Below are 9,936 nucleotides of genomic sequence, written 5' to 3' on the forward strand. Positions count from 1 at the left end.
TTTTACACTTGTCCCACTTCCCCTCAAGGAACTCCAAGGTTCCTTTAGGGACCTAAAAGGACTGATGACTTCAGTGAGCTACTGAGCACTCAGAGAAGCCACTTCACAATGCTACATGGTTCAGCATTTCACACAGATAGTCTTGCTTCACCCAGCACGGCCAGACAACAGGCCCAGCTAAACACCTGCAAGACAGCTACCCACAGACTGGGGGATGAAAGCGTGGAGGGAAAAGGGACCTCACACAAGGTCACACTGCTGCTGAGCATTAGCAGGGGTGTGAACAGCTGGGAACACTCACAGGTTGTATTTCTTGCACAAACATTTTCTTCACTGACATTTTTGTCAAGGCAAAAGTGTTTTCCAGTACAGGTCAGGTAGCCCCCACCACAACATGGCAAATAGAGCAGCTCTCTGCTCTCCTCACTGTTCATTTAAAAAGAGAAACCCTCATGAGGGCAGCAGTTAGACAAAACCAAAGCCCAACTTCCTTCCAAATCCTCCAAACCAGCTTCTGCCCTTGCCACACACCAGGCACCACTATTTTTCTCCAAGTACCCTCAGACAAGACCTGGCCCTAGGCCAGAAAGTCAGCATCTCAGGAGTTGTGTTGTGCATGCAAGAAATGCAGCAGTGATGGCAGCATGAGCTCTGTCCTCAAGCTGGACCTGAGCCACTTCCCATGGCAGTCTGGTGCACCAACAAGAGCAAGAGATGCTCCTCTCTCCTGCTGACACCTTGCAGCTCTAGCACCTGGAAACTCAGGCGGGTTGTCCCCACTGTTTTAGCAACCTGCAGCAAGAGGAGAAGAGCAGAATGATGTCATGGACAGGCTACAAAACCACAAAGGTATTCCCTCATGATGTGCTTCCTTCGTTACAGCGACATTTAGGAATCATTTAGGCAGGAGAAGATGAGACACACATAAGACAACTTTAGCAAGGTCTCTTTTTCCCAAACTTCTACTATCAGGACTGCAGAAATTAAAGCCTACCTCCACCTTTCACAGATAGGTGTGATCTTCTCCATAGGTCTATTGCTCAACTCTGGGGAAGCTGCCTTCTAATGCATCAGGCAACAAGGTCCCTGACAACTGTGAATCAGGAAAGAAAAAACAGAGGATCAACTTCCAAAAAACAAGAGAACAATCAGAAATCACCTTCTAGGGACATAAGCAGTGCCAACGTGGAACTTAAATCTGTTCTTTGATCAAATCAGACTTCAAATGCTTCCTCCCCCAACACAGTCTGCCAAATCTCAGATGGAAGTGAGGTAGCCAAAGTGACTATCTATGGAATTACTTACCTCTCAAATAACATCTCAGTTTTACTAGGGAATTAATCTTAAAGAGAGCTGCAAGTTCTCCCCTTCTCTCCCTATACCAGGCTCCTATAGTTTCTTACTCCCTACTGCACTCAGCCCCTTGACATCTAACTCAGCCAGATGAGCTCTCTTTGAAACACGTCCCTCTTGGTTCCCTTTTAACTCTGGTAAAAATCCAGGCAGCTGAAATAGTAACAATGCAGGCTGTCTGACTTAGCAGTGAGAATCTAGTATTTAGCTGACCCATGTTTCATCATTCAGAGCCCCATATTCCATCTGTGACCTTTCTCTTTTCCCCTAGCATTAATGCCTCAGCTACAAAACCAAGCAAGTTCTGCTTCTGTTAAGAGTCACAGTGGAAATTTGTGGGTCACAGTGTTCAGAAAGTCCTGAATCAAACAAACACAGAGCAGCACAAACTATTTCATTGCTTTTTTACCTGCTGGGAGGCCAGACTTGGGTTATGGAGGTCTATAGCAGCAAGGGAAGGGACACGGGACTCTAAAATGGTTTTATTTTCCTTTTTCAGGAATCTGGGATGCCATGCTGCAAAACAGAAGGAATTACTGTTGTAATGCACTCTGCTTCCTGCCACCTCTTTAGTACCCAGGTTTTATTTAGGGACAGCAAAGCTCATACCTTCCACTCCTCTCAGTTCAGGAAGATGATTTAGCTCTGGCAAACGCACATCTGTCTTAGAGAATTCCCATTTTTTCCTGTTGGCCTGAAGGATGTTTTTTTCATTAGTCACCTGTAATCAAGGGCATAAGGCTCAGGAAAATATAGGGAAAAACCCCCAAAGCCAGAGTAAAAGAAACTAATGTGTGAAGGAATCTGTTCTGCTCAAGAGTCACTTGTACTGCATAAACAACAGAACAGGCACAGCTAAACCCACCCCATCATCAAAGTGAGGCTGCAAAATACAACACTTGGAAAATGGTTTGGATGAGTTGCCTGTAAAAAGGGAAACGTCCCTCCTGGAGAAAATATTGCCTAGGTAGTGAGTGCAGTAGGAAGCTTCCCTTTTCACTTGTTTTCATCATCAATTTTTAATGCATTTATAGTGTGACTAAATTAGACCCTGCCAATGTTCAACCCACATCCTCAGTTCTGCTTCAGTAGCACAGCACATATGGTCTACCCCTTCTGGCCAGCCAAGAGGCCATGGATACATTCTGAGCCTCGCAAATATCCTGTGTTGGACTCCTCCCCTCATTAATATTGTCCTCTGACACAAAATGTTTCATATCAGGTAACTATTAGCAAAAGGTAACAGATGACAGACTTGTAAGGACAAAAAAAGGGTTGAAGAAAGGATTATTTCTAGTTGGGACTGTAACAGATGGGATTCCTGGCAATAAAATACATACTTGAGTTCAGATTTTACCTTTGCTTTGCCAAGGGGGAAAGAAAGAGGACTCACTGATGTCAAGCTGACACTGTAACGGCCTGCTGGAGAATGCTTCTGTTGCTTTAGAAATGGGTTCAGGTATTTTTTACTCTTTTCATCAACTCTGTAATCAAAAATGTCCCAAACTTTGTATTAACTGGGGTAACATGGTGGAAATATAAAGAACAAATCCAAGACATCCAGAAACACTGTCATTATGTGCTTAGAAAGAAGGGCTTGTGGGGAGAACATCCTTTGGTGAGCTCAGTTAACAGAGCAGTTTGGTCCAAAGGACAAGCCACCACTCAAAGCAAGGCCATTGTCACAGCAGCTGGCAAACTGCTGTTCTGGAGAACTTTGCCAAAAGCAGGCACACAAGGACCCTATGCAGCTGCTCAAGGGGAAGCCAGGCTTTTGGATTCATGCACAATCTTCCACCCAAGAGCTGCTCCCAGCCCTGGCCTGTCCCAGGCCCTCAACCTGACGTTCTCACATCACCAGCACCTCTCTCACAGCTCCTCAGCAAGAGGGATGATGGATAAAAGCCCTTCTAGCTCTGCTCCCATACCTGTAATTAAGGTTCCCAGGCATATGACCCATCCCGACTGTAGTGGGAGAAACGTTCTGGTTGATGGGAGGGATCACTGTTATGCCAATGTTCTTGGCATAGTCCAAGCTGCTACTGGAATCTTTGAGGCTGGTTTGAGGGCTTATTTTGAATGGGTTGATGGCACTGTCATAGAGGGAGCTCAGGTGGGAGGCTTGGTCTGCTTTCTCTGCGTTGGCTTTCGCACGCTTTGCCTTTAAGAGCTTTGCTTCCCTGCTCTTTGGGTCGATGCTGAAGTCCTGCTGGGGAAGAGAAGCACCATCGTGTTTAAGAGGGAGCTTAGAGCAGATTACAAGTCAAAAGCCTGAGCCTGAACGATTCTGCAAGAATCTGATGGACCCTGGAGCAGCTAAACAGCTGGAATCAAAGGCACAGAACTTGCACACAGCAGCCGGCAGGCTGTATTGCACCAAGTATCAGAGCTGTGGGGGCTCACTCAACTGGGGGTCCTCAGCTGGGCATCTTCAGCACTGGTAAGACTCAGGGTGGCCTCCCAAGGTGAGCTTTCTCACATCACACTTCTCCAGGCTTTTTTAAAAGCATGGAATGGACAATTACGCTTCTGGTTTTGCTATGAAATCAAACTGCTGCACATATATATACAGAAAAAATAGTAACAGGTTTGGAGAAGAAAACTGGACCAACCTGGACACCAAGCATTTTTCTTTCTTCTAAAACATCATCTTTGTCCCTTTTGCTGATTTTTGATTTCTTTTGTAATTGATGGTCTCTGGCCTCTTTCTGAATCTTCAATTTAAGCTCCTGAGTAAATCTACATTTCATATAAGGAGAAAAAAAGGCTTCTGTTAATCTCTATGTCATCACCAGTTGATATTCAGTCCAGCCTTTAAAGTAATCAAACAATTCAACTAATAAGGCTGCCAGATAGGCTGTATCCCTTAAAATAAATCAAATCCTGCAAGCACACACATTTCATATGTGTGAAATGGATATGAAATGAAGTGAATTCCTCAGCAATGAATGTGTTTGTACCCCAGCCTGGTGTGGATGCAGACAGTGAGCACAGTGTAAGCTTGTGCTGGCCAAATAAGGCACGACTGGGCACACACCCTGATGAATTAATGTGGTGACAAGGTGCTGAGGCAAACATGCCACTGCAAAGTGTTCCCTTTCAACTGTTCTCCTACTTCCAGGAAGGCTAAAACCAAACAAACCCAAGACATTCAGGGACTGTCAGCTCTGCAAACCCAGCATTCTATCTTCAAGTGCAACTGGCTAACCTCCTTCTAATATTAACCCATTTTGGGCAAAAAATGAATTGTTTACCTTTCAGCAAATCCATCTTTGGTAAAGAAATCACACTGCAGGAGCTCAGCACAGGATGGTCTCTTGTCTGGATCAATCTGCAAACACTTCTGTCAAGTGTCAACATCAGAGGGAAAAATATGTTAGAAATCATAGAATCATAGAATTGTTTGGGTTGGAAAGGACCTCCAAAGTCATCCAGTCCAATCCCCCTGCATTCAGCATCCTCCACTAGAGCAGGTTGCTCAGAGCCTTGTCCAGCCTCACCTTGAATAGCTCCAGGGATGAGGACTCAACCACCTCCCTGGGCAACCTGTTGCAGTGTACCTACACCCTCTGCAGCCTTCTTGTAGCCCCCTTCAGGTACAGGAAGGCTGCTATTTGGTCTCCCTGGAGCCTTCTCTTCTCCAGGCTGAGCAACCCCCGCTCCCTCAGCCTGTCCTTGTAGCAGAGGTGCTCAGTGATCAGTTAATTACCTTGGCTAAGTCTAGCACTGCAGCAGGGAGCTTGGGATATCGTTTGTCCAGAGATTCAGCCTCCTTCACTTCAGGCAACCTCATGCCAGAAAAGAGGGGATTTTTATAGAATAACTCTTGGTGTCTTGGAATTAAATTACCTGGAATCACACAAACAAAGCAACCACGTGGAAGCAATACAGAACAGTCCCAGGGAACACCTGAGAGGCTGAAATCATGGGTGAGCACTACTGAAAGGGCCAACAGGGTGTGCTTACCCAGGCACTTGGTGATGTGGTAGAGCTGGTCAATGTCTGAATCTCCAGGGAAGAGAGGCTCTCCTGTGAGCATTTCTGTTATCAGACAGCCAATAGCCCACACATCCACAGCTCTGGAAAGAAACAAACCATCCCAGCTCAGCACAGCTTCATTCACCTTTTTCCTCTAAATGCTGAACCAGGCCAGTCTTCAGCAGGTTACAACCCCCAAGGGCAGCTGTGTCCCCCTAAACAGCGAGAGAGCCATTTATCAAACTTACAAACGTCCTGAAGAATAGCAAAGATTCAGCTCTGGAAGCAGGCAAATGCTAGCAGAAGCCTGTCAGGTGTAAAAGCAGGATCCAAACCCCAATGCTTTAAAAATACTAAGAACTCAGAACACATTAGTAGAATCTTGCACTTTAGAGAGCACCAAGGTAAGCAGCTCTTCTTTCTGCATCACTTCTTCAAGCACATTTACTTGAACATTAAGTTTAGGTAATCCAGGGACATATAAAACCCTGCACAATTGCACTAGCAGAGCTGTGAATGACACAGTTTAAGTTCTGACCTGGAGCACCGAGGATCCCAGTGAGAAAAATCTCATTCATCCCACCTCCTCCCTCCTGAAATCACAGAATGGTAGGGGTTGGAACTGATCTCTGAAAATCATTGAGTCCAACCCCCCTGCCAAGGCAGGATCACCTGAAGCAGATCACATAGGAACATGTCCAGGTTGGCTTTGAAAGTCTCCAGAGATGGAAACTCCACTACCCCTCTGGAGAATTGTTTGGATTTTTCTACCTTCCCTCTATAACTCCAACAGAGAATGCCCCACAGTAGTGCCCACAGACCCCTCTGCAGCCTTGCCTGCCAGTCTCTTACTTGCCATACTTGCTGTCTCCCACCAGCAGCTCTGGGGCTCTGTACCAGCGGGTTGCCACGTAGTCTGTGTAAGCTTCCCCAGAGGCTGCCAAGCTACGGGCAAAGCCAAAGTCACACAGCTTGACAACTCCTGACTGGGAAACCAGGATGTTCTCTGGCTTAATGTCCCGATGTATTATCTGCACAGGGAAAAGGCAAGTCAAAACAAATAAAATGACCTGTGTCTACAGAGTAAGTTGACTGGCTTATCAAAAATAGTAGCTCCCTCACACTGACTGGCTCACCAAAAATAGCAGCTTTCTCACACCCAGGTAGAAAATCACTTTTTTTTCCAGCCGTGGGAAACATATGGAGGCTGTAAGAGACAGTGGTGTGCACACAGTCCACGACCGAGTGCACAGGCAAACACAGAACATCTAAATTTTGGGTGTGTTTTATGTATCTCTCTGCATATGTTCTGCAAGTGTATTTACTGGAGGGATTTTAACAGGCACAATTTAGGATAATTGAAAATCTGGCCTAGACCACACATTTAAAAGCTGGAAATGCTGCAAGGGTCATGGGCATGTCCTGCAGTTAAATGCAAAAAGTATTTTAGGATTTTGTAAGAGACGCTTTCCCCAGCTTAAAAGTGTATCAATGTGTGTTATTGTGCACAGTTACACAACTGGGGTTAAATTGAGGAACCACTCAGCAATCAACAGAGAGGTTCTGAAAATACTGAAAGAGAAAATGCCAGCCTACATGTTCATATAGACTGGGAACATCAAACTTTTGAAAAGATAAGCCAAGCTGCAATGATGTCCCACCAAGTATTGGATGCCCAGGGACTTCTGAACTTTTCCCTTGAAACACTCCCACAAATCAGTCAAACTGCTGGATTAGCTGACATCAAGCTCTGACATTTTATATGAAATTCAGTCCTTCCCTTCTGCCCTGCCTCAACCAAAGATTTATTTCTCTAAGTTTTAATATATATTTAAAATAACGCACATCTATGAATCCGAGGTGAACTGCAGCACTACCTCCTGGTGCATACTTACATTGTGGCTGTGACAAAAGGCTATTCCTCTGATGATCTGAAACAAGTATTTCCGAACCCTGCTGTAGTCCAGCCCATTTGGAAAGGCCTCGAGGTCATCAAGCACTGTGTGATCCACAAATTCAAACACCAGGTACCACCTTTTCTTCTTTTTATACACTTCCAGCAGGTTCACCAAATTCTCATGCCTGAGTTGCTGTTATAAAACAGGAAATATCTTTCAATTGCAAACCAGCCAGGGTGCTGCCTTGGAATGCTCTCCTTGTCATGGCACTCACATTCACCACTCTTAAAAACAACTCATAAAATCAGCTTGTTGGTATTTTAGAATACACTTCACTTTGCAAACTTTGTTTTATTTTTTGATGTCATAGTAACAGGATGAGGGGTGATGGCTTCAAACAGGAAGAACCTTCATTTAGTTTAGCCATCAGGAGGAAATTCTTCCCCATGAGGGTGATGAGGTGCCCAGAGATAGGTGGCCCAGAGATGCTGTGGTGGCTTCAAGCCTGGAAGTGTTCAAAGGCAGGTTGGATGGGGCCTTGCGCAATCTGGTTTAGTAGAAAGTGTCCCTGTCCAAGGAAGGGAGGTTAAAACTAGACAATCTAGAGGATCATAGAATCACAGAATGGTTTGGATTGGAAGGGACCTTAAAGATCATCTATTTCTAACCTCCCCTGCCATAAGCACGGACACTTTCCACTAGATTATCGTTTCCCTTGCCTGCAGCAGAGCAGGTTACTAGAATAATAACTACAGGAGCTTCAAAATATAAAAGCTCACACTCTATTAACCATCTCGGTGCAATGGCTTGCAACGGAGACATAAATGTCTCCCAGATGAACGAGAAGCTACAAATTTAAACATAAACCCACGAAAAAGCCATTGGTTTGGTCTGACTTTGCTGGAAAACACAGGCCTGCTCACCTCAGCTGCCCCCCACAGTCCCCTGCTCACCTTCAGCAGCCTGATTTCCCTCACGGCGATCTTCCTCACCACAGCATCATCCTCACTTTCCAGGAACTTCTTGACGGCGACAATCTGCCCGTTCTCCTTGTTTCTACACCTGGTCACCATCCCGTAGCTGCCTTCTCCCACCAGGCCCAGCACTTGGTACTTCTCCATGGCCACAATTTCCCTCCGCGGGCAGTCGAGGGAAACTCCTCTAGGCCGTGGCAGGTTGAAGGGATGGGGCTCGGCTGAAGGGGCCTGGGTGGAAGCTTCAGGTCGCGCTGCTGCTCCACAGGCCCAAGCTCAAGGCACGGTTGCCAGGGCAGCGGCCCGCCGTAAAGCGCCGCCGCCGCGCACGCCCCACCTGTCGCAACAGCCGCGCCGTACGGCACGCCGCTGCCTGTGGCTGTGAGGGAAGGCAGTCTGCTCTTGTGTTTTTTTTTTCCTAATATCCAGTCTAAACCTCTCCTGGCACAACTTTAGGCCATTTCCTCTTGTTCTAGCACTAGTTACTTGTGAGAAAAGTCCGACCCTCCACCTCACTCCCACCTCATTTCAGGGAGTTGAGGAGAGAGAGAGAGCAAGGAGGTCTCCCCTCAGCCTCCTCCAGACGAAACAACCGCAGTTCCCTCAGCTGCTCCTCACTGGACCTGTTCTCCAGACCCTTCACTGGCTTCATTACCCTTTTCCGGACACTCTGCAGCACCTCAGTGTCTTTCTTGGAGCGAGTGGCCCAAAACGGAACACAGTGGCCTCACCGAGTACAGGAGAACGATCCATGTCCTAGTCCTGCTGGTCACGCACTCTTCCTGTTTCAGGCCAGGATATTGGTGGCCAGCTTGGCACAAGCTAGCTTATACTTTGCCAGCTGTCGACCACCACTCCCAGGTCCTTTTCCACCAGGCAGTTTCCAGCCCAAATCCTGGAGTATTCATGGGGTTGTTGTGACCCAACTGCAGGACCCAGCACTTGGCCTTGTTGAACCTCATCTCACTTGCCTCCACCTGTCCACATCCTTCTGTTGAGCCTCCCAACCCTCCAGCAGATCAACACTCTCACCCAACTTGCTTCCTGACAAAGCCAGCCTAAGAGAACACCCAAGACATGCTGGAAATGTACTTGACTATTAATGAGTAAAAAGCCTTTATAAAGCATTTTCCTTGAGGTTCTTTTCCTAAAGCCATTAAGGCACATCAAGAACAAGAACAAGTGACTAAGCAATCTCATCCTGGCGTGAAAATGTGTGGTGGGCAGTGTGCCATGATGAAAACCAGTATGAATTCATTTAATGAATAATCCCTGCCTGAGCAGCTGTGTGCTGTGGCAGCTTGTGTTGCTAGGAAAGTGGCAATGAGCAAGGTGGAATAATTGTGGAGTTAAAATGGATGTATCAGCGCTCTTGCTGGGCATTTTGGTTGTTAAAGCATGGCAGTTTTTGCATATATTACTGTGCTCTCATAAGACCTCACCTGGAGTGCTGTGAACAGCTTTGGAGCCCTCGACACAAGATGGACATGGACCTGATGGAGCAGGTGAAGAGGAGGGCCGCAAAAATGATTGGGGGTCAGGAATACCTCTGCCATGAGAACAGGCAGAGGGAGCTGGGGTCGTTCAGCCTGGAGAAGACAAAGCTCCAGGGAGACCTTAGAACAGCCTTCCACTACCTGAAGAGGGCTACTAGAAGACTGCAGAGGGAGTGTTTGCAAAGGCCTGCAGGGATAGGACAAGGGGCAATGGTTTGAAAAGAGAGAAGAGGAGAA

At 46.6% G+C, this 9,936-nt stretch overlaps 1 protein-coding gene across 2 annotated transcripts; it reads right to left on the bottom strand.

Moving 5' to 3' along the window:
* Nucleotides 1-1,006: 1,006 nt before the first annotated feature.
* Nucleotides 1,007-8,424, bottom strand: CDKL2 (cyclin dependent kinase like 2). 2 transcript variants are annotated; one of them, XM_054392198.1, is made up of 12 exons: nucleotides 8,183-8,424; nucleotides 7,227-7,421; nucleotides 6,184-6,362; nucleotides 5,320-5,432; nucleotides 5,063-5,202; nucleotides 4,608-4,696; nucleotides 3,966-4,092; nucleotides 3,282-3,559; nucleotides 2,747-2,837; nucleotides 1,963-2,074; nucleotides 1,763-1,869; nucleotides 1,007-1,093 (listed from the first exon to the last, which is right to left on the bottom strand). In XM_054392198.1, exons 1-12 carry the CDS (start codon nucleotides 8,348-8,350, stop codon nucleotides 1,034-1,036), a joined length of 1,659 nt encoding a protein of 552 aa, XP_054248173.1. In that variant the 5' UTR covers nucleotides 8,351-8,424; the 3' UTR covers nucleotides 1,007-1,033. The 2 variants fall into 2 exon arrangements, with proteins under 2 accessions (XP_054248173.1, XP_054248172.1); XM_054392197.1 differs by having other exon boundaries at nucleotides 3,282-3,562.
* Nucleotides 8,425-9,936: the final 1,512 nt, after the last annotated feature.

The sequence above is a fragment of the Indicator indicator genome, chromosome 25 (assembly GCF_027791375.1).
Source record: "Indicator indicator isolate 239-I01 chromosome 25, UM_Iind_1.1, whole genome shotgun sequence".
Taxonomy (NCBI): domain Eukaryota; kingdom Metazoa; phylum Chordata; class Aves; order Piciformes; family Indicatoridae; genus Indicator; species Indicator indicator.

Excerpts from the sequence above, each read along its gene's own strand:
- CDKL2 (XM_054392197.1), bottom strand. The coding sequence starts at position 8,350 with ATGGAGAAGTACCAAGTGCTGGGCCTGGTGGGAGAAGGCAGCTACGGG. Across the intron at positions 4,697-5,062 it reads CAGTGCTAGACTTAGCCAAG|AAGTGTTTGCAGATTGATCC; the intron begins GTAATTAACTGA and ends GACACTTGACAG. Across the intron at positions 2,075-2,746 it reads ACAGTGTCAGCTTGACATCA|GTGACTAATGAAAAAAACAT; the intron begins GTGAGTCCTCTT and ends CCTTGATTACAG.